The 22831-nt window shown below is 53.2% G+C and overlaps 1 protein-coding gene across 6 annotated transcripts in view; it reads left to right on the forward strand.

The window, feature by feature from the left end:
• The first annotated feature begins 1976 nt into the window (after nt 1–1976).
• The window catches only part of Pwwp2b (PWWP domain containing 2B), a 35788-nt gene continuing 14933 nt past the window's right edge, over nt 1977–22831 (forward strand). For 3 of the 6 annotated variants that reach the window (XR_010046286.1, XR_010046287.1, XM_063245000.1), the window contains exons 1-2: nt 8624–8759; nt 15282–16959. Coding sequence is in view for 4 of the 6 variants with exons in the window: in XM_063245000.1 (XP_063101070.1) it covers nt 8635–8759; nt 15282–16941 (1785 nt within the window). In the remaining 2 variants the exon portion in view is untranslated. Of the gene's footprint in view, nt 2118–8623; nt 8760–9038; nt 9058–15281; nt 16960–22831 lie in introns of those variants that run through there. The other 3 variants (XM_063245001.1, XM_063245003.1, XM_063245002.1) reach the window with 3 other exon arrangements.

The following is a 22831-nucleotide window of genomic DNA, read 5'->3' on the forward strand; positions in this document are numbered from 1 at the left end:
ACAGAATCCAAGGGTGTAGGAGCCAGGGGTAGCGAATTGGCTGGTGGCAAAGCCCAGTCAGGGGTCAGCCAGGTTAGGATGGCTGAGTCAGGGGGCCAGGGCTTCCAAAATGTTCTCTCTACAAGCTTGTGAGCATCTTCCAAGCAGGGCTCAAGAGTAATGGTTTGTCACAGTGGAATGAAATAGAATAGAGCAGAGAAAGGGCAGAGGGAGACATTCTAAAGGCCTCATCTGAAAGGAAGGAAGAAAAGGAAGTGGAGTAAAAGGATTAGAATGAGGAAAAGTAGCTGTTAGATAATTTTCAAAAATAGTTACTTGCGTATGAGAGAATGTAAAGGGAACGTAACAAATAGAATAAAACAATATGAACTTCAGATGGAAAGGTAATAGAATAATGAATAGCAATTTGATCAAAACAAATACAAAGATGAAAGCAGCAGGATCAAGCACATAAGTTACTAAAAGTACAAACAAGCTTGCTACGATCCAATCTTAAAGCACAGTGAATTTTAAAGACATTTCAGTGAGTTGAGTTTGGCTTGGGGCAGGAGAAAGGGGGAGCACCTGTTCCTGTAGTGAGTGAAACCAAGGACCCTGGGAGGAAGAGGGATTGGGAAGGCCTCATGGTAAGGCAAGTGGATGTAGACCTTGGCTTTGCTGCACAAGTGGTCAGAACATTGGAGCATTGGAGCCCTGAGGGAGGTCCCAGAGCCGCCCACAGGCACATCTGGTCTCCTTGAGTTATGTGCTGAGTCTGGCAGCAGCAAGGCGTGGCGGGGAGCAGGTTCAGTCTCTGGCTGCCTGGCAGTGGGGGGAAGTACCCTGCAGAAGGAGGGGACAGCAGAAGTGTGGCAGGTCTTGTTGAGACTTTTGAATGCAGTGGTAAACTGAGTCTGCCTGAAATGGCAACCCAGCTTCATCTACCCAGCTCAAGCCCTTGACAGGATTAAAGCTTAGAAAACAAAAATCTTCACCATTTCCTGCTAAGCAGAGGAGAGGACTGGTCTTCTCGGGAAAATGACCTCATCTGCAGTTTCTGTGGTCTGCTTATTTGTTCATATGCAATGTTTGGCACACACTAAAAAATTCTGAGACGGGTGATATGTTATAGAAAATAAAGGAAAAGAAATATGAAGTAGATGATGAGGTAGAGAATTTTAACAGGAAATTGACATCTATAAAAAATATCAAATTGGGGCTGGGGATTTAGCTCAGTGGCATAAGTGCCTGCCTTGCAAGCAGGCAGTCGTGAGTTCGATCCCTGGTACCGATAAAAAGGAAAAAGACCAAAAAAAGAAAAAAAAAAAAAAAAACCAAATAGATATCCTAGAACTAAAAGTAGAGTATATGAAATTTAAAACTCATTGAAAATAAGATATTTATTTTTCAAAAACCATTATGATCTAGTGGAAAAAATGAACACCATACATTAATAGACTTGGAACTTCAGCAGAGAAATGGGTACTATAAAAATGAGTTCAGGGGGCTTTAGCTCAATGGCATAAGCGCCTGCCTTCCAAGCAGGCAGTGGTGAGTTCGATCCCCCGTACCGATAAAAATGAAAAAGACAAAAAAAAAAAAGAGTTCAGTGGAAATGTTAGAAATAAAATCAGGGTATCAGAAATGAAGAATTCCTCAATGGGATAATCAGTAACTTGACTCAGCTGAGGAAAGACAGTTGTTCCAAGTGTCCAGTGTGCTTCTAAATTCTTCAGTACAGTTGCCACAAACGCTGTATTTAGCTCACATTGTCTTTTTCCCTACAATAAAGCCTGATTTCCCATCCCAGCACACAGCTGTCACAGGGCCAGGACAGTAGGATCCAAATAAACAACTGTCCTTTCCCTGCCTCTAGGCCATGACAAAGGACAGGCTAGGGATGCCATCTCAGAATGACAAAACAGTCAGAAAAATGTCCTTCTTCCTGCCTGATAAGGGAAGCTCCCTTGCACTTCATGTTCCTGGGTTCCTCATGTGAGTGTCAGGAAGGAGGGCCACACTCACGGCTGAGAGGGCAGCCCAGCCCAGAGGAGGACCACTTGAAACCCCAAGATACCACCCAGATGTCAAAAGGACACAGCAGAGAGCCTGACATGGATCCTGAGACACGTCCCAAGGTAGAGCAAATCCCAACTCATGCAGCCCCTGTGACAAACATGACCAGAGAGGCGGGGCTCTCAAGTGGGCATGGGGTGGCCCCTGAACCTGACAGCAAGGTGCTGAGTCTATTTTGGGCAGGCCCACTGGCAACAGTGCTCCTGTCTTCCCTCTGGTGGCCAGGAAGAAACTAGGTGCTTTGCCAGCCCTTGGCAGAGTGAGCCTGATGCAGAAGGCACAGAAGCAAGCAGTCTCACTGAGTCAGGTTGGAATTGTAGCCTGCATCTCCTCAAGTGCAGAAAGTCACATTTCTGGGCTGTGGTGAGGTGGGCTCCAGGGAGAATTTCAGCTTAGGGGGTGTGGGGCAGAGCTGAGGGAGAAAGCCTTGCCTCAGCAGGAGACCACCAGCCTCTTCCAGGTGGAGCCAGCAGGTGGCCTCAGAGCTGAGTGAAGGGCTGTATGCCCCTCCCCGCTGGCTGCAGATCTGAGAACCTTCCTGGCCTATCCACTGTGAGCTCCCGAGGTTTCTCAATATAGGTGGAGGCTCAGCTTCCAGTGAAGCAGCCTGGTTTGGTTAAAAGGATGAGGATGAATGGAGGTGGGGAGCCTTCTTCCAACAGTGATAAGATGGACCCAGCACAGCCGTCTCCTTGGCAGGCCAGCACCTAGCAAAGTCCACAGGCTTCTCTGGGATCCCTGAGCATTACAGACGGGGGCAGGTGCAGGGCTACGCCTGCTGAGAAGAGTTGAGAGAAACCCCACTAGGTGTAGACAACAGGGTCTGCAGAAACACCATTGCCTAGATTTTTTTCTCCATCTGGAAGAAGCACCATGCCTTACCTGCCCATGGATGCTGCCACACCTGCTGCCCACCTGGCACCCTGGATGCTGGTCAGGAACCTGCCCTTGAAGTGGGAATCAAGAGCAAGAAGTGTGATTGTGCCCCTGAAAGCTGGAGTATGAAAATATTTATGTACTCCAGGTTTTTCTTTAACAGTCCCCAGATATGCATGGCAAAACTAGTTTAATTGTGAAATATCACAAGGTTTTTAGCAAAGGAGTCCCAAATTTTATAGAAAGAGGGAAAAGAAAGAGGGGGGGGGAATAGGAATTCTCCTGATAGAATTTTCGGCGCAGCTAAAAAGATAAGAAATATGAAATAAAAGTGGCCTTTAAGAATGCGGAGAGAGACTCCATGACCTCCGGGATCTGGCATTTTCTTTGCCCGACACGTGGTGTGGGGGCATACATATAGCTTAGGTTTGGGGTGTGCCTAAGGGGCATTACTGATGCACAGGTAGCCCACTGGAACTCATTTCCAACCACAGGTAAATTGCGTGGGGGTGGGAAAGGTGACCTCAAGATAGAGCCCCTTGGTTTCGCCTCCCAGCCTCCCACTGCTGCAGCCTCCCATCCAGAGCAAAATCTTTTCATCTCTATCCTTTTTTCTGGAATATGAAGGGTTAATGTCCAACCAGGTAAAACAAGGATTCAGACAGTGTGTGTAAGCTGAAAACACCTTTGGAGGAGAGAGTTCCAAATGCCTGTGGAGTAACCGAGAGCTCAGCCACTATTCTCAGTGACCCAAAGCCAGTTTGGTGTGTTTGGCATGAGTTGCTCATGGAGAACATGCTCGTCATGGAGAATAGACTAATGAGAGAAACAGGCCACTGAAAAAGGACACAAGTCACTTTTCTTTTTGAAGCCAAAGCAATCATTAAGAGGCTTCTTGAAAAAAACAAAGGCAAGGGGGGGGGGATTTAGCTCAGCCGCATAAGCGCCTGCCTTGCAAGCAAGCAGTCACGAGTTCAATCCCTGGTACCGATAAAAATGAAAAAGACCAAAAAAAAAAAAAAAAAAAAACACAAATAGAGGCTTCTTGGATCTCAGCCTGGAGGAGGTTCAAGAGCCCTGCTGCCCATGGGGGCTTCTCAGGATGCAGGGTGAGGATACAGGGCAGCTCTCTGCAAGCACTCATCTCCCAGTCTAGGCAGCAACTTCCAATGACTTCAGCCAAATACCCGCAGGGGTGGATACACAGGGCATGTGGGTGTAGGTTTGCTTCTCCAACCCAGCCCTGACCAATTCAGGGCCTTAGGGTATGGGATGGACACAGCTATAGGAAAAAACCTATAGCTGTGATGGAGATGTGAGGGCTATTAAAATCGTGATGGTAGTGAGAGTGAATGTAGAGGCAGTGGTGGTGACGCTGCTGCTGCTGCTGGTAGTGGTGGCAATGGTGATAGTGTAGATGGTGGTAGTGGTGACAGTAATGGCAGCTGATTTTTGCAGATCCTTGCCGGGAGCTGGTGCTATGATAAAAATCCCATGAAAATGACTCAGTCTGCGCTACAAGCCTATATGGTAAGGAGCATCATTAGTCCCACCTTTTTTGTCTTTTTTTTATCGGTACTGGGATCAAACTCCAACCACACACTTGCAAGGCAGGCGCTTATGCTGCTGAGCTAAATCCCCAGCCCCTTTTTCAAAAAAAAAAAAAAAATTTTTTTTTATCGGTACCAGGGATCGAACTCATGACCAAAGGCAGGCATTTTTGTCTCTGAGCTAAATCCCAGCCCCTCATTAGTCCCATTTTATAGCTGAGGAGAAACGATAATAAAATTTCAAAGCATGTCAATCAGGGGGTAACAATGGTACATACATTGAGCACTGTCATCCCCAAATCACTTACCCAGAGCATAAGACATCTGCTGTCAATTGCCCGAACAATACCAGTACAAATCTTTTAGTAAACTCACAGAAATCAGTAGTATAACTAGCTTAACTATATAATTTACATTAGTTTGTCACACTAATGAAACAACACAATGTTTATACATGTGTCTTATTTATTTCACTGAGTGTATTCTCAAGGTGCATCCATTTACCTATAAAAGTGTCCAGTTTATTATTCTTTATGGCTGAATAGTACACCATTGTACAAAATACCACATCTTTTTTATTTACCCCTCGGTCAATGGGCATTTAGGTGGGTCCAAGATCTGGCTATTATAAACTGTGTTGCTACTGGTTTCCTTTTAAAATACCTTGGGGAGAGGTCTGGTGTGCTTATGCACCTCACTCTACCCTGCACCCATGACGGCTGCTTACTGAAGATGACCTTCCAACTGCCGTAGCATGAAGCCTGTTAGAAGGCAGCAGTGGGGGCCTAAGTATCAGGGCCCCACCCCATTTCACTTCTGGGGACAGACTCCTGGGAGAATCCATGTTCTCCAGTACATGGCTATGGCCCGTGAGGCCTCTACACTGATTCTGTCTCAAAAACACTCCTCTGACAAAGTCAGGCTGCCTGGCAGGGCACCCACTCAGCCGGCAGGTTTGGGGTGTGTGTGTGTGTTTGCATATATTTCACAGGTCTGCAACCCAGGGACAGGCCAGTGGTCATGGTAGCATCGCCACAGTCTTGGGGAAACCCCTGTGAGTCCCCTGTCTTCTGGGAGAGACTAAGGCTAGCTATGTAGCGTAGTCAGTGAGACTCTGAATGGACCAATGCTGGCTGGGTCTTAGCTGAGGTGTTCAAGAAAGGGCTGTTTGAGCCGGGATCTGAAGAATGAGTCACTCTGCCAGATGGAGGGACAGGCACAGGACTGGTGAGTAGTGGCCAGGCTACTGAGGGCAAATTCTGGAGCAGAGACCAGGGCCCAGAGGGAGACACCCTGCCACCAGCCTTCCTTTACTGTTTTCTGGAGAGAACACTTTTTTTTGTCTTTTTCCTTTTTATCGGTACCAGGGATAGAACTCACAACTGCCTGCTTGCAAAGCAGGTGCTTATGCCACTGAGCTAAATCCCTAGCCCCCAAGAACACTCATGACCTTGTACTTGCCAGGCCGGCACTTAGGCCACTGAGCTAAATCCCTGGCCTGGAAAGAACACTGAAACCCCTCTTCCACCATTACAGCCTAATCTTGGACACCTCTACTGCCCAGCTCCTAAATGGTCACCTTGCTCAGGTCTCAATAAGAGCCCCATATGGTCTCCTGGGCACTTCCACTTTGCTCCCATTTGACCCTCTAGGGCCAGCCCTGGAGAGGCAATGCCCTGGTGCTTCCCAGGCCCACCAAGGTGGTGCCTGCAGCCAGGGGGCTAAAGGCTTCAGGGACTTAAGTGTGCTGAAGTCAAAGCCTGGAGACCAATGAGGGGAAATTACAGTGGAAGGGGCATTCTGCAAGCTTCTCTCCAGCTCAAATCAGGTAGCCCACGTACCCCAGGCTTTCTTCCCAGGATGGGCCAGCAGGAGCAGGGGACTTTGGAGGATGCTCCCAGCAGTGAGCACATAGGCCGGGCTTGCCCAACCTGGGAGGGCAAGTAGAGAGAGGAACCTGGGGCACCAGGTTTGACTCAAGTGGCCTTGGGTCATCTACATTTGAATCAGATTCCGGAAACCCCCATAGCCTTCTAGAAATAAGAAAGGAGGGAGCCAGTAGGGGGCCGTGGGCAGGACTGATGCTGAAAGGTCACTATTTAAATTGCAAACCATCTATCTCCCTGTCTGCTGTCTTTCTAAAATATTCTACCTAGTGGACAGTTTTAAAAAATGACTTTTAAATTCATTTAAAAATACACAACACCTAACACAAACCAGCCAGCAGAGGCTTCTTCCTGGTTTCTTCCCTTCTCTGCTTTGACCACCAGCCTGGGAGCTTCCGGCTGCCTGCCTCAGGCCCTCAGGAATCCCAAGGACTTCCACGCCTCCACACCCCGGCCCCTCCCCAGCCCTTGCTAGTCCTTAGGTGTGTCCTCTACCACACCCAAAATTGCTCTTTCAGCTGACACCTGGAGAGTTATTAGGAAGCACATTCCTCACAACAGGCCAATAGCATTCAGAGGCATTCATTCTGTCCATCCCACCCTCTAACAAACTTGCACTCTCCAACTGTTAGGCCCCCCTCTGCTATCTGGGTACCCTGTTTGGTCACTTGTTTATTCAAACATCTCCCCACACTCCTCCTGTGCTGCACTCTCCATACGCAGGGCCTCTGCCTGGACATCCCCAGTCCCACGTTGTCCCCATCAACCTGGGAGGTTGTGGTCTGTGGTGCTGTCCCCAGTGCCCAGGAAGGTCGGTGCCCAACAGACATCTTGAGCACCTACAGAGAGGCACTCAGGTTGGCACTTGTGCTGAGTAGTAGCCAGCCTCCAGCCAGTCCCCTAGCTGCACCTGGGACCTGTAATTTTTGCTCCAAAGTCAGCCGAACCCCAGGCCCTATCGGGGATGGCGCTTGAGTGGTGCCCGAGGGCCCGCGGCCTGCCCGATATCCCGGCTTCTTCTCAGGCTCCTCAGACCCGGCCGTTTGAGGGTGAGGTCGAATGGCGCCATGGTGGCCCGACTGTCCTCTGTGGTGCCAGGGGTGGCAGTCTCGGCCCAGCAGGCGGGTGTTCAGGACAGCTCTGCTGCCCCATCCCCTCGCCTCTAGTGCTGTGTCAGGCGCTGCAAGCCGGGTTTAGGGGTCTGGGTCGCTGCGGCCAAGGTCACTGCCACAGGCCGGGTCTCTGGCAGTGGTCTGCTGTGGGGCTAGGGTAGCCGTCGGCGTCCGTTTGGCGCTACCACCTCCCACCCTATCCAGCCTGCCTGGGCTGGCCGAGCTGTGCGCGCCGGGAGCCCCACGCTTTGGGAAGGTGCTCTTTCCGCCTCTGGGCGGAGAGTCATCAGGACTTGTGGTTTGGGCGCCGCAGGCCCTTCGGTCCCTGAGTCACACTTCCGAGACCTCTGGGCGAAGTCACTCTCCTGAATCCCAACGCCAGGCACCCCCCGCCCCGGTATGCAAAGCGGGCCAGAGCGATCAGGAGTTCTCCGATCGCCCAAGAAGTCGCCGAGCAAACCCGGGGTGCTCAGCCCCGCCCCTGCCATGCAGTGCGGGAGGCTTCAGGCAGCTGCGGGTGCTCTTCTGCTCCCCGCGTCTCCTCCGCCCGGCTAGACCGGCTTCTTGCCCGCACCGCGAGGGACTTTCCTTAGTGGCCGGTGGCCACCAGAACCCGCGCCAGAGCGCTGTCAGAGTACCTGGGCGCAGACCCCGATGGAAAGGGACCCAGGGGTATAGGGAGAGGGAGGGGCCCAGGCGGGGCGGGGAGGGGCCCTCGAAAGGATCAGGAAGAAGGAGGGGCCCCGGAGCGGAGCCGTGGGGGAGGGGAGGGGACCCTTGGACCTGGGCCAGCGGAGTGTCCCCTCCCCGAGCCCCCTACTGGGCAGCGCCTGCCTCTCGAGGCCTCCCGGGACGCTCCCAGGTCAGGGACGATCCTGGCCAGCGTGGCGGGGCCAGTAACGGAGCTCCCTCCCCGCTGGTGGGCTCCGCAATGCGTTCTCGGTCCCGTCCAGCGAGCAGCGGGGGCCGCCGGGCACACGCTGTGAGCTGCTGGCCCGCGCCGGGAGCGAAGCCCGCGGCCGCGCGCTCCGGCCCGGCTCGGCGGTGGCTGCCGGCCGAGCGAGCTTTGTGACGTCAGGCGGCGTCACGCGGGGCTGACCCGGCGGCGGCGGCGGCGGCGGCGGGCGGCGGGCGGCCCTGGGACGCAGCGGGAGCATGGAGCCGCGGGCCGGCTGCCGGCTGCCGGTGCGGGTGGAGCAGGTCGTCAACGGCGCGCTGGTGGTCACTGTGAGCTGCGGCGAGCGCAGCTTCGCCGGGATCCTGCTGGACTGCACGAAAAAGTGAGCGGGGCGGGGGCGCAGGCCCGGGACACCCTGGAGTCCCACGGGACACCCCCCTACTGGCCCAGGCACCCGGCCCGGGGCGGGGCGGCGCGGCCCGGCGCCTGCTTTCGGTTTCCTCCCGCCCGGGTTTCTGGGCGCAGCCGCGCGGCCGCTGCTGGGGGGCGAAAGTGGGTCTCTCCCAAAGTCTCCGCGACTTTCGGGGCGGGAGATCGCGCTGCTCAGCAGAGGGGATTTCGGGCGCTGGGTCCAGGCCGAGGAGCGCGGAGAGCTGAGCCCCCAACTCCGCACATCTGCCGTAATTAACGCACTTTTCTTTGTTCAGACGCACTGTTGAATTTGGCTGTTTGTAGAATCGTGGTCCGTTCAGCCGGGGTCAGACGTGCGATGGCTTTGCCCTGTTACTTGCAAGCTGGGCAGCCCTGTCTCTGTCGTGGGCCCCCACACTCTCGAGGCTTGTAGGAGTGGCTGGTGGGGAGCAGCTGTGCCCGTTGTGGGGCGTAAAATACTGCTGGGGTGCAGAAGTCGCGCGGAGGAGTGGAAGATCCAAGTTACAAGCTCGTGTTCCTGCTTGGAGGGGCACCGGCTGGGCTGAGCAAACCCTGCCTGAGTCGCACCTGTGCACCCACTGCAGGGACTCCTGCGGCACAGAGAAAGCTCCTGGATATGTGTCACATGGTAGTGAGCTGTCACTGCCAGATAAATGATTAGGCATTAATCAGGTTGTGACGTCTCTGCTCCTGCTGGGCTTTATCTTGGAACCTGGTGCAGTGAATGGCTCCCCTTTCAAAGACCTGATTTTTTTTTTCTCCCTGAAGGCTAGTTTTTCCTTGGGTGGTGTGAACCCAGCAAGACCATCCTCCTTTGAGTTATCTTGCTGACATTATCTCTTCATTAAATGTGCCAGAAGCCATTTATGCACAAGTCATGTGACTTAACATATGGCCTCCAGTGTGACTCTTGCCCCTGCTCTGCCTTGGCTACCACTAGGAGTGCCTGATGGGGGGGAATGACACTCGGGGACTGTAGAATAGCCACTTGGAAACTGCCAGCCAGCTAGCCAGCCGGAGACTTGGGTGGCTGAAATTGCCCACTAATCAGTGGCCACTGTGTATTCCCTAGGCAAGCTGGGCTTGGTCCTGAGTCTGCAGGGTTACACCCCTCTCCACCTATTCCACTTGGGCAGGTTAATGCAGCAGAGGTGCCCCTGTTTCCTGGCTTTCTGGCTCAGGATAAGGGAACCTCATCTTGGGGATGCCTGCATGTCTGGAGGCTGTCTGAAGTCTGTGGCTTGCAGATCCACACCCCCTTCAAGCAAAGAACTGCATAGACCTGCTGGCATTCCAGGCATGGGAGCTGGCAGCTGAGGATGTGTGAGTGTCTGTGCTGCACAGCCACATTCAGCTGTAACCAGAGCTGCTGTCAAGCAAGGAGCTGGGCCTCGGTGGGTGCAGTTCTACTTAGCTGAGGCTCTGACTTCGGTTGACCCAGTGTCCTTGTAGATAATCTGAAGATAAACGTGGCTTCCCCCTCTCCAGCCCTCCAAGGCCTGATCTAGAAACTGCCCTGCTTCTGCTCACCCTAGTCTTTCTTGTGCTTGGCACTCCTGGTTTCTATTTCCAGTTCTCTACTCACAATATTATGAATCGCAAAGCTAATATTTATAGCTCTGCTTGTCAGGAAGTATCTAGAATCCAGCTTACAAACTGGCCCGAGTATTACAGGCAGCACAGGTCTACCCTTGGGCCTCAGGGTCCAGATGCCAATCTACCCTCTCTGGGCATCAGTTTCTCTTCAGTCCCCTTCTTGTCACCCCATAAGGGTTCAGTCTTTAGGTGAGGGTCTTGACTGGAAAGAGGTGCTGGGAGCTCCAGTGACCCACATCCTCTCACCTCAAGGGAGCCTGAGGGTCCCAGAGCAGAAGGTTATCATGCAGCATCTGTTGAGAGCAGGTCACACTGTTCCTGGGGTGTCACTGGGATAATCCAGTTACAGACTTGGCAACCCAGTTGTGCCTTGCAGTAACTTACCACTGTGCATCCTTTTTGCTGGGTTGGAACAGTTAACAGGAAGGGACCATTCATACAGGCTCCTGAGTGGGAGGCTGAGGTGGAGCTCAGCCACCAGTGTTTGTTACAGGAATGGTTTAGGGGATGGCATTCGCTTCCTTGGTTCCCTTCCCTGTTTGCAGAGCAGAGTGGAGTTTGGAGGGGGTTGGGCCCATGTCTTGGCACTCCCCATCTGTATCTTGAACCTGCTGCCAGGCTGTGGTATCCTCTGAAACAAGCTCTCACTTATTGAATGCTTTTCTGTTCATGCATTCATGTATGGTAACTGAGCACCTACTGTGTGTTAAGGAATGGGCTATACCTAATGCCAGCTGCCTCCAACCACTCTTACTTCTGGCAAAGGGTGAAGATTTTTTCTGAAGCTTTGATAACCAAACTGTGCCTGACGCAGTGAGGTGGGGAGTGTTTTGTGGGTGATTTTGAAGTGCACTTCTGGATGAGGACAAGGTGGGGTGGCACTGGCTGAGGAGTGGCCTGAGGACAGAATTGGCTCAGGGTAGTGAAAGGCTGGTCTCCCAGTAGATACAAGGGCCAGTGCCAACGAGGCCTTGCCAATCCTGGGCCTCCAGCTTTGACCTCTATGCTAGTAGTAGTCAAACTTGCCAAATTGAGAATCATCCATGGTGCACATTACCACCCAGATAGGAAGGTCAGGGTGCCACCCTTTATGACCAGGACCCTAGCTGCTGCCAGTTCTAGGCAATAGTGTAAGTACTGTCCTGGAATAAATACCTTTGTCCAAGACAGAAGCTCAGCTGCCAGTGGATGTCCCTGGGATGACTTCCTTGATGACTGAGGATGAGCTGGGTATGGGGGCTGCAGTGCTCCCTGGTAAGAGCTGGAAAGACGCAGTGCCCAGATATCACAGGCTGGCATCCTGGTCTTGGGAAATTCTTCATGAGAAATGCTAAGTGAGTGGGTAAGGGAACATCAGGGACGTGGGGGATGAAGGTTCTAACCTGTGATGCTGGGAGGCTGGAAGGTCTAGGGTGGGATGGTGCTGATGCTAATAAATCTTTGATGCCAAGATCCTGGGCTTCTTTTCCTCTCATCTGGACCTCCTGGGGTCAGTGCCTTTGGTGTGGGCCAGGTCCCAGTGTGTGCCCTGGACACCAGTGTGTGCTCTGGTGTCCAGTCTGTCACTTGTCCTGCTGCTAATCTCCCAAGTCCTGGAGCTGAGGTGGCTCTGGGAAGCCTCCATGCCCTCAGCGGGCCCTTACAGGACACTCTGTTTCCTACAGGGCCTGCCTCTTCCTGGCTCCTGTGAGGCTCCAGCCTTGCAACTGGCTGGCTGCATGACTGCTGAAAGACTGCAGATCCTTTCAAAATCAACTCCGGGTGGACAGCCTGAGGTGGGGTCTTGGGGGTTTGGATTCAGGCCATCCTGGAGGCTGCAGGCTCCTGGCAGCATGGCTGCATGCAGAAGCTTCCACGGCTCCTACCTGGCTCTGCATGTCCCCGTGTTTCTGACTCAGGAGCAGTGTTTACTTATCCCCACGGACACTGGCAGGATACCCTCCCCGCCAGCTGAGGAAGGAAGGTCTAAGGCAGACATGGGGGGTGGGCAGAGGCTGCCACTGGGGCACCAGCAGCTGCAGGTCCTGGCGCTTTGGATCAGGGAAGCCGGATGGAGGCGGCTGCAGGCAGGGGCAGCCCAGAGGTCTGGCAGGCAGCCAGGGCTGCTTTCCTCCTGCCCATGAGCCAACTCAGCCTGAGCTACTCTGGATGGGTGACTGGGTCAGACCCCAAGGTAAGTGTCCAGGGATATGACTTGGCCACTACTATCCTATTGAGGACCTTGGGCCAGGTTGCATGCCTCCGTCCCTAGGGCTCCATGTTCTTGGTGTCCCTGTAGAGGCACTGCTGCATCCTTTTGGGTCAGGACCCCGTTAGAGCCTCTAAGGTTTATCATCCCTGCCTCAGTTTCTTTAGTTTTGCCCTACTTCCATGCTATGTTGAAGTTTGTTCTAGGTCCACGCAGTTTTCTGTATGGAATCATTTGCCAGCCTGGCAACCTCCCATCCTAGTGGACCCTTCCTGTCCCCACAGCCCTTTTCATGTACTTACTTTCCACCCAAGGGTAGTACCTCTAAGGCTGTACACACCATGGGTTCCTTGAGTCCTGAGTAGAACTAGGCAGCCACTTTGTGGTTGCAGGGCTGCCCAGTTCTCTCACCTTTCAAGGCTGGCACGTCATCTGTAGGCACAGCCAGGCCAGGGGATCTCTGTCCCTGGAGCTGGGCAAACTCAAGCTATGCCCCTGACCTTACTTGAGGGGAACTGCAGGTTGCAGTGCTTATAGAAGGGTCACACTATGTACTCCAGGCCAGGCTGTGTTTCAGGTTCTTCCAAGAGAGACCAGCCTGTGCTGAGACTGTCTCCGTGCCTGGAAACTACAAACCCAGAGGACATAGAACCACTTGGGTAGAGCAGGTTCCCTGGTCCAAGCATTGCTGCCTTCCTATCTGTGAAATGGGAATAGTGAGGCTGCTGAAGGACTGAGGGAGCCCAGGTCCCTACAGAGCTAATGGTTGTGAGCTTTGCCAGAGCTGAGGACTGTCCTTGCGGGGGTAAGCCATTTCTACTGTTTACCCACTAGGCAGGTCTTGGGTGTGTCCAGGCAGAGTGGTGGCTCCAGGAGCTATGGCTGCCTGCAATGCCAGGGTCACTGCTGGTTGTTTCTGCAGGGCCAGTTCTCTAGTGCCCTGGTGTTGGCAAACATGGAATAACTTGGAGCCATCAAGAGCATGCAATCTGGGCTGCTTGCTGGTTTGATTTTCCTGGGAAGGGACTGGCCCTTCCTCGGAGCATTGGCCCAGTTAGGGCCTGTATCTCAGACTGAGAGCTGAGTATCTATCCTAAACTTGCAGAGGCTATCTGAGGGGCCTGTGCCATGAGCAGGTGACCTCCTGAACTTCTGAAGCTGCAGGGCCTATTGGTGGAGCATTCCTAGCCCATTGTGAGGGCAGGGGCATCTGGGGAGAGAAGGTGGAGCTGTACTCTCAGGGATGGGTTGGGGTTGGGAGGATGAGTGGCGAAGGGCTACCAGAGACTCGACTCTGGGATTGTGGGCCTGGTTGTTGAGAAGGGCTCTGTGCTGGTATAATCAGGCTGGCCTTGGGACATAGGCTGCAGTGTAGGGAGGTGAAGCCTGAAACTGGGGCGTGGGGGTCGTCCAGGAGAGCAGACAGAGGTTCAGTGGTGCAGCTGGTACTTATACAGAAGGGATATAGGTGAGGAAGGTGCCAAAAGGAACCACCACCTTATGGCTTAAGTGGCTGTGAAAGCTAGCAGGAAGTGAGCTTTGGGGAGGCCCTTGAAGGATACCCCCTGTCCCACGTCCTGATCTGTAGCCTGTCTCTGAAGCCAAGCTCCCATAGGCCTCTCTGCTGTCTTGGGGCTTTACCCCCACCCTCAATCCTGTTGTATAGTCAGGGTGCTTGTCCCCACTCCAGCAAGGGCACTGCCCAGTGGCATCCCAGAGAGGCAACCAGGTGACTTTGTAGTTGCTCCAAATTTCCCTGAAGACTGACCCCAAGCCCCCACAGCCACCCTCCCCCCCAGGATTGGTTCTTGGATGTCACTTTCTGGCACTTCAGCTCCCTGGGGCTGAGGCTACCTGGCCTCCCCTTTCTCCTCATGATATCCTCTTCCTTTGGTGCTCCATGATGAACAGAGACCAGAGTTGGCAGGCTGGCAGTGAGTTACTTCCAGATCTTGGTGGGTAGGGTGGCTGGATAACCCTCTCCTGACAGTTGCTGAAGCAGTTGGAGCCAACTACAGGACTCTGGGCTTCGGGAGTTTATGGTGCTTGTGAGAGCTCTGGTTTAGTGGCTGCCTCAGGCTTCTCTGGACTATAGATAGGGGCAGCGGCTATGGCTCGGGCCTGGCCACATGTGGCTCCTATCCTGTATACATCACATGCATCAGGCATCTGGGACTCGGTTGCTTCAGGGGATGTGCTTGGGCCAGTTGAGAGGCTTATCTGGGGGTCTTTCTTGGGTCACTTAGCCCCTCTGGGGATGTTTCCTTTAGAGAAGAGGGTAGGGAACAGGTAAGACCTATAAGCAAAGTTCTTGGGTTTTATGGCCACTGGCCACAGAATAGCTGTCTTCCCTCCCATACTTGACCAGGCCACATCTCTGAACTCAGACCCTGTTCTCAGGCTTTCTGTCAGCTCTCTCTTGTGGCAATGGGCTGAGATTCAGACACTGTGACCAGAGAAACAGCCTGCAGGCCACATGTCATGGGACCTACCTATGTGCATCCACTGGGATGGTGGGTGCAGAATACACAAGGGCTTGTACATCTCTTTGTAACCTAGGAATGCCACTCTGGACTTAGGACACATGCAGCTGCCCCAGTTAGTAGGAGAGTGCAGCTTGGCAACAAGGGCTGGGCACACCTGGGGATCTTGTCATCCTCACTCCTGTTTCTGCTTCCCTTCTGTTAGGTCTGGCCTCTTTGGGCTACCACTGGCTGATGAGCCCCCCGCCATCAATTCCTCTAGCCTGGCCCCTAAGGAGAGTGATGGAGAAGTGACACAGCCAGGTATGGGGGGGCCTCCTCCCCACAGTGCCCAGCCCCCAGAGCACCAGCCTTCCAAGACAGCTGGCCCGGAGCCACCTCCACCCCTTGTGCCACCACTGCCTGCCCGGAGCCTGCCCCCCTACCCGCCGTACTTTGAAGGGGCCCCCTTCCCTCACCCACTCTGGCTGAGGAACACCTATCAGCAGTGGGTGCCACAGCCACCACCCAGGACCATCAAGCGGACCCGACGGCGTCTGTCACGCAACCGAGACCCAGGCCGCCTCATTCTGAGCACCATCCGCCTGCGTCCCCGCCAGGTGCTCTGTGAGAAGTGCAAATGCACCGTGAGTCCCCAGGAGGCCAGCCCTGGTCCCCCAGCTGCTTCCAGGCCCCGCCGGAGGCTGGGCAGTGGCTCAGACAGGGAACATCGCAAGCCAGAGGAGCCGGAGGATAGCGATCCCACAGCCACAGCCACAGTGAGGAAGAGCAAGAAGGAGAGGCGGGAAGAGGACAGGGCCTCCACCGAACAGATTCCACGAAGCCCTGTCATCAAGATCTCCTACAGTACCCCTCAGGGTAAGGGTGAGGTGGTCAAGATCCCTTCCCGTGTGCACGGCTCCCTGGAGCCCTTCTGCCCCCAGCAGGCTCTTCACAATGGCAGCCAGGACCCTGAGGTGCCAAGAGATGCAGAGTCCAGGGGCAATGGGGACCGACCACCCAGTGGACCTTCCACCTCCATCCCCAAGCTGAAGCTGACACGTCCCCTGCCCCCAGGCTCAGACCTGCCACCTCCCAAGATCCGCCTGAAGCCCCACCGCCTTGGGGACGGTGAGTGCGAGCCCCTATACAAGGCCGAGCTGGTGGAGGAACTGAATGGCTGCCCACGAGGCCCCCGGGCCAGCTCGCCTGCCCTCTTTGCAGACGGCTCTGCCCACAGACTGGAGGATTTGTCTTCTGGAAGCTCTGGCGAGGACGATGACTTCAAGAGGTGCCCCCAAAGTAAACAGGGACGTGATGGCTTAGCTTTTCTTGTAAATTGCCCTGGGAGGAGAGCAGATTGCGCCAGTGAGTCTGTGTGCAGCAGCGACAGCCTAGATGAATCCAAATCATCCAGCTCGGAAGTGACATCTCCAGACACAGGGGACCTCTCCTCCAGTGATGGTGCAACTGTGCCTTCCTCATCCAGGGATGCTCGCCAGACAGTCCCACCCCTGACAGTCAGACTGCATACACAGAGCGTCTCTAAGTGCGTTACCGAAGATGGAAGGACCGTGGCTGTAGGGGACGTCGTGTGGGGTAAGATTCATGGTTTTCCTTGGTGGCCAGCGCGTGTCCTTGACATCAGCCTTGGCCAGAAGGAGGACGGAGAGCCCTCTTGGCAAGAAGCAAAAGTCTCGTGGTTTGGGTCTCCGACTACGTCATTCTTGTCTATTTCAAAACTCTCCCCTTTCTCTGAATTTTTCAAACTGAGATTTAACCGTAAGAAGAAGGGGATGTATCGGAAAGCTATAACTGAGGCTGCCAATGCCGCGCAACATGTGGCCCCAGAAATAAGGGACCTCTTGACTCAGTTTGAAACATAACTTTGGTTCCCTGACCAGGTGAGTGTGTGTCCCCTGGGTGCTCCTTTCTCTGAGCCATCCTGATCTGGCATTTATGTTGTATCGTCAGGGGCCAAAGGCAGCCAGGAGAACCAGCTGTGTCCTAGCTTGTGTGCACAGAGCTGCTGCCATCTGATTTGTTGCTCTAAAGGAGGCCTTGAAAATGGTTGTTCTCTCTGGCTTTGTCACCTTAGCTCTTTGGCTTACAGAAAAGGTGCTTTAAAGAGGACGTTCTTCAGATACTTGTTTAAAGCTAGTTTGGGTTTTGCAGCCATTTTCAAAGGAAGCACCTTATATAATTTCCTTGCTCCTCTGTTAGGGTTTTGGAGAAAGAGTACCATTTGACTAACATGCGGCAAAGGAGAGACCAGGGTGGGACTTCATCTTCTGTTTCTTACTCTGAGGAAAGCACCTGCACTGTCTTTGTAATAGCCGAAGATACCAACTGCTTGCAGGCGTGTTATCCGCCCTCTGGGCTGGCAGAGGAGGAAGGAGAGCAGTGAGCATCCCTCCATCTGGGGGGCTCTGTCCCAGCTCCCAGGCTGGCAGGAGACTGTGTGCCTCTTTGGCTCCCAGTTCTTCCTCCTTTCTTAGCAGGTGCAGTCGCTTCTGGATGGGCTCCTTGTGGTGAACAGGTGCTTTGGGTTCCTGGGGCCAGTGTCCCTTCCTGCTCTCCAGAGAACTTGGTAGAGTCAACAGCCAATCCTCAAATGGAATCTCTGGAGCTGGGAGCATTGCACCCAGTGCATGGGTATCATCATGTGGGCCGAGGAGTATTGCCCTCATGGAGTTGCAGACATTATCATAGCATGTCCATGGTCAATAGCTGGGGTATCTGAGAAGGTGCTATGAGGTTGCAGTCTGCTCTGAACTTTTTACTGATAGCTGTTACCCAGATCTGGGCGCATGGGATATGTCCAACAAGTAGGGTCATCTTTTCTAGTGGTGATTCTTGGGGAAGGCTGACCTCCTAGTGCTGGACTCCTCTCCCCTTCCTGGATGAACCCAGAGAAGCCATGGGGGCTCCTCTTTGGGGGATGGGCAGTCTGTGGTCCTCTGCTTTTCTTCTTAGGTTGGTGGCTTAACCCTTATCTTCATGGGCACTAAGACTCAAGAGGTAGGGGTCTCTACAAAGAGAACAAAAGCAGCCCACCTCCCCAACAAAACTTCATCTCTGCCTTGAACTTAGTACTCTTCGGTGACCTCATCTTCTGGGCCATCTGCTTACCACATCTGCCTGGTATCAGTTTCCGGTCATAGTGCTTTAGGCCCTAGCACATGCATGGAAGTCCAGGAAAGGAAGTAACGGTGAGGAGCTGCCAGTAGAGTTGGTGTCAAGGCTGCCTTGCTGCCCAGGCTCTGTCCTGACCTCATCCTTCCTACCTTGACACTGGGGAGCCTCTGCCTTGCTCCCTGAAGTCCAGACACAAGCCTTTCCTTTTCTTTGCCAAATCAAGCCCATTTCCTCTTCAGTTCTGGGGCATTTGTGTAGAGATGGAGCAGGTGCCCATAGGCATGTTGGGGTGTAGATGTGGATAGAGCCTGCATGTATGTGAATGTCTGGGGGTGACTATTTCTAGCCAAGGCACTATGGAAGGGGCTGCAGGCTCCGAGGTGGAGAAGAGGTTAAGAAAGAAATAGGATAACTCACTTTCCTGGGGCCTCTGGCTTCATGGGACCTGGTGTCCTGGAACATCGTCCCCCTGGTTCTGCTTCCCCAGGCCCCTGGCCTTCCTGCTTGTCCCGCATCTCTGCTCCACATCTGGGCCTTGCTCTGGCAATGGCATGGAGGCTGTGGGCCCCTCACAGGTGTCTTTCTTGTACCGTGAGACCAGCTCTTAGTGAGGGGTGGAGACCAGCTCAGTCCTCACAACTCAACCTTCAGTTCCCAGTCAAGATGGCTGCAAAAACCTAAGACAGTTACAGGGACAAACGCCATGCAGTTCCAGCCAAAAGAACTAGTGGGTGCATACCTGTAATCCCAGCACTCAGGAGGCTGAGGCAGGAGGATCACTGCAAGTTTGAGACCAGCCTGGGCTGCTACAAAGTGATCTCATGGCCAGCCCAAACTGCATAGTGAGACCCTGTCTCAAAAAGACAAAAAAAGCAAGAAAAGAAAAAGAACTAGTGGCCCCCGGGGAGGCCCAGAGTGGCCTTGGCTGTACCTCTGAGAATGCAGCCTTGTAGGTTCAGGGCTGGCCAAGTTTATCCGGAAGCAGAAGAAAAAATCTCACCCAACTGGTTTGCCTGCTGCAGAAGCCTAACAGCCAGCCTCTTCCTGAGGCTGTGCCTGGACCAGCCATGGTGACCAGCAACCCTTGGGCTCTGGGGAGTGAGGTGCTAGATTCCTTCAACTTGCAGTACTTGGTGCTATTGCCTAACAGTCATTTTAATTTTGTTTTTGGAGGACTGAAGACAGAGTGAGGTCCTTGCTAGTCTGGGGATTCATGTGCTGGGTATGATCAGAGTTGGTGTCTGTCTCCTGGAGCTCCCTGTTTGGTGTGGGTTCATGGTCTTCTAGGCGACAAGTTTACCTTGAAGTGTCAGCAGTACTGTTAGGGCTGCTCCTCCAGACGGCTCTTTGGAAAGGACTGAGGTCCTGAGAACCAGTGAGGGGCACAGTCACTGGCATCTTGGTGCCTTGTGGAAGAGGCTGCTGGGTGGGAGCTGGGTATCTTTTAGGTCTCACCACTGATGGTCCTGGCCTGACCCAGGCTCACCCTGCAACTGCCTGGGGAAGGTTTTGATAGGAACAGCAACTCTCTAAGGTTTGAGGGTGTCTATGCAACCCTTGGCAAATACTGGCAGTGATCACAGCAAGCACAGTAAGATCTAGTGCCTCCCAACAGTGTGTAGGTCAGTATCCCACTGCTGAGAGACCCCACACATATATCACCACAGACACTCTGATAGGCTGAGAAATTTGGGGTGGACTTGGTGCTTCTGTGGTGAGTCCTACAAGGCCGATGAGGCTAAGCCACCTCCAGGTACAGGCACAGAGGCTCTGCTTTCCTTACCTGCCACAGAGCAGCAACGGCATCTGCCTTTTGGATGGATGAGTAGTGTATGCATTTGGTGCTCAGCAGGGCTGTGGACAGTCATGGCTAGGGCCAGGAGCTTGTGAATGACCTAGTAGTAGCCCTGTGTAAAGGTGTCCAACATACCCTTTCCAGCTCTGCACAAGGGTCTGTTTTCCCAAGGGCTCAGTGTGATGTCAGAGGCCATGCTCCTGGGGCTTCTGTGTCTGGGAGTGAGGCATACATCCCTAGGATGGGAAAAGAGCTAACTGACAAGCTTTATCCTACAGATGGGGACAGGGACTCCCTGAGAGGGCTAGCACTGCCCTCACTTCCACTTCGCAATTGGCTGTGCGTGAGAGGCGTTGATTTAGCTACATATTGTCCTCTCTAGCCTGTGGTCTTATCTACCTGCTCTGCTTAGTCTTCTCCCTAAGGGCCAAACATGTGCCTGGATGAGGGCTACAAAAATAGGCAGAAGAAGCATGGAAGTCTTTGCACTGGAAGGGGAGGGGGAGAAGTTTGTGAATCAAAATCCACCAATCAGTGCATGGTTACACACAGGTACTTGCCAAGGAGGAAGAGATGAGGGCCTTGAAAGCAGGGCATCCAGCAGGAACCCTGACCTGGACTAAGATCTAGGAAGCTTCCTGGAAGAGGTGACATGAGTTGAGATTCCCAAATATGAACTAATGAGGAGCTGGTGTTCTGTGAGTGAGTGTGCAAGGCATGTTTCAAAGTGGCCCTGTTCCAGGTGGGTGATAAACTTGGTGGCCCAGACATAGACTCTGGCCTTACCTGGGGGCGAGGATAGTGGAGGAGGATTATCTTTGGAGCAATGAGCAGGTCTTCTTTGTGTTAAGTGATCCTGCTGTGAGGATGGTATAATGGGGCTGGTGCTAGGGGCTGGGGAAGTCAGCTGGATGTGCTGGAACTGATGACCCAACTTTGAGGTTGGCTGCAGTAGGCTGTGGAAGAAGTTGCCTGAGACCTAGCTGGAAGATTTTAGCATCAAGAGCATAGAGCTTAGACTGGGATGAGGTGTGGGAGTCCAGTGTTGGGGGTGACCTGAAGGAAGATGGAGCCATGGGAATGGAGTATGGAACCTAGCAATGGGTACTCAAGGAGAAGTTGCTTTGGAATGGCAGAGAGGCGTAAGTGTGATAGGATGGTGGGTGGCAGTGTGGTGGCAGAAAGTGGGCCTAGTGGAGAGTAGACAGTACTGGCCAGCCCTGGGGAGAGGAGGCCCTGAAGGGCCAACACCAATAGGATGAGACCTTGCCCATTTCTCACCCTGAGGGGAGTTGCTGAGGGAGCTGCTGAGATGTTACCCAGGTAAAATTTTTTTTTTTTTTTTTTGTACTGGGGATTGAACTCACAACCTCATGCTTGTCAGCCAGGCAATAATGTCACTCAGGTAAATTTGAGGGGCTGAGTTCTGACTGAGGATTGGCAAGAGGCACAGAGGTATCATGAAAGTTGTGAGAGCTGACAAGAGCATGTTGTCTGCTGCTACAGAAGCCAACTCTCTCCTGGGACAGAGGCCAAAGCAGGAAGGTGGCCAGCATGAGCTGGGAGTCATGGCAACTCCCTAAAGGAAGGATGGAGTGCCACCCAGGATCTCAGCCTCTCAGGCCAGTGGAGATTTCAGTTTCTGGTGTGGAAGGCCCCCAGCTTCCTGTAAAACTCAGGCCCTATCCTCTCCCTCTTTCTGCCAATGGGCGAGGCTGTGGGCAGTTTGAGAGTCTTCCCAAATGCTGGGTATTCCAGGTAGGCGATGGGTTCAGTGGGCCTCACTGAGCTATCCGTACTCCCAGAGTCAGTCTTACCCTTTGTGTGAGTTTACTATGAGCACAGTAACAAGCTGCCACAAGCTGGGGCTTCAAACATTTATTCTTATATTTCTGGAGTCAAAAGTCTGAATTCAAAGTGTAGGCAGGACTGTGCTCCACTGAAGGCCCTGAGGCAGTGACTTCCTCCTTCTCCTGCTCTGGGTGGTTCCAGGCATTTCTGGTCATGGCCACTGGAGCCTGTCTCTGTGGTCATGTGGTCTCCGCCTTTTCCTCAGCATCCATTATCTCTCAGTCTCTTTTCTAAGGACCTGGTAATGGTATTTAGGAGCCATCTGCATAATCCAGGATAATCCTACCATCTCAAATCCTTAATTTAATCACATCTGCAAAAATACAGCATTGATGGTGACAGTCCTGGACTCCAGGGATTAAAACTTGAATGTGTGGGGCACCATTCACCCCTTCCTCCTCCAACTTACCCATACATATTTGAGTGCCTATACCCAGCCTATTGCATGACATGGGGGTCAACTGAGAGTTGGGCCCAGGTTGTACCAGGTCAGCCAGTGGCAAAGGTGAACCTGTCCCTGGTTTATTTTCCTTAGTGCCTGTCTTGTGCTTACTGTAAGGGGATTTGTGAGATGATGGGAGGAACTATTGTCCCAGAAGGATTGTGCTCTGGGGAATGCTGGGAAGGCTGTGCTTGACAGGAGGTCCTGGGAACATCACAGCACTCTCCTCCTCACTGCCTCTTGGCTTCACCATGTTGATTTCTCCCGGGAAAATAAAGGTATCGATCAGGAGCTACTCGATAATTGCTGGTATGCTGTGCCTGCTGGATCCAGAAGAGAGCTGTGACCTCAAACCTAAATTATGCCTCTCATCTGCTCTGAGTTTCAGCTTCTCTTATTTTGCAATGGCATCCTTGAGCCCAGTGCTCCAGACCAGCTTTTCTTTCTTCCAGCTCTAAGTAAAAGTGTATTTCTGCGCCTGAAGACAGGTTGGCAGCTGACTCCTGTGTTGCTTTCAGGGAATTCAGGTCCTCTGTGAGGGTTGTAATTA

Source organism: Cavia porcellus, unplaced genomic scaffold, assembly GCF_034190915.1.
Source record: "Cavia porcellus strain 051 isolate PalLab524CR breed Dunkin Hartley unplaced genomic scaffold, mCavPor4.1 scaffold_2, whole genome shotgun sequence".
Lineage (NCBI taxonomy): Eukaryota > Metazoa > Chordata > Mammalia > Rodentia > Caviidae > Cavia > Cavia porcellus.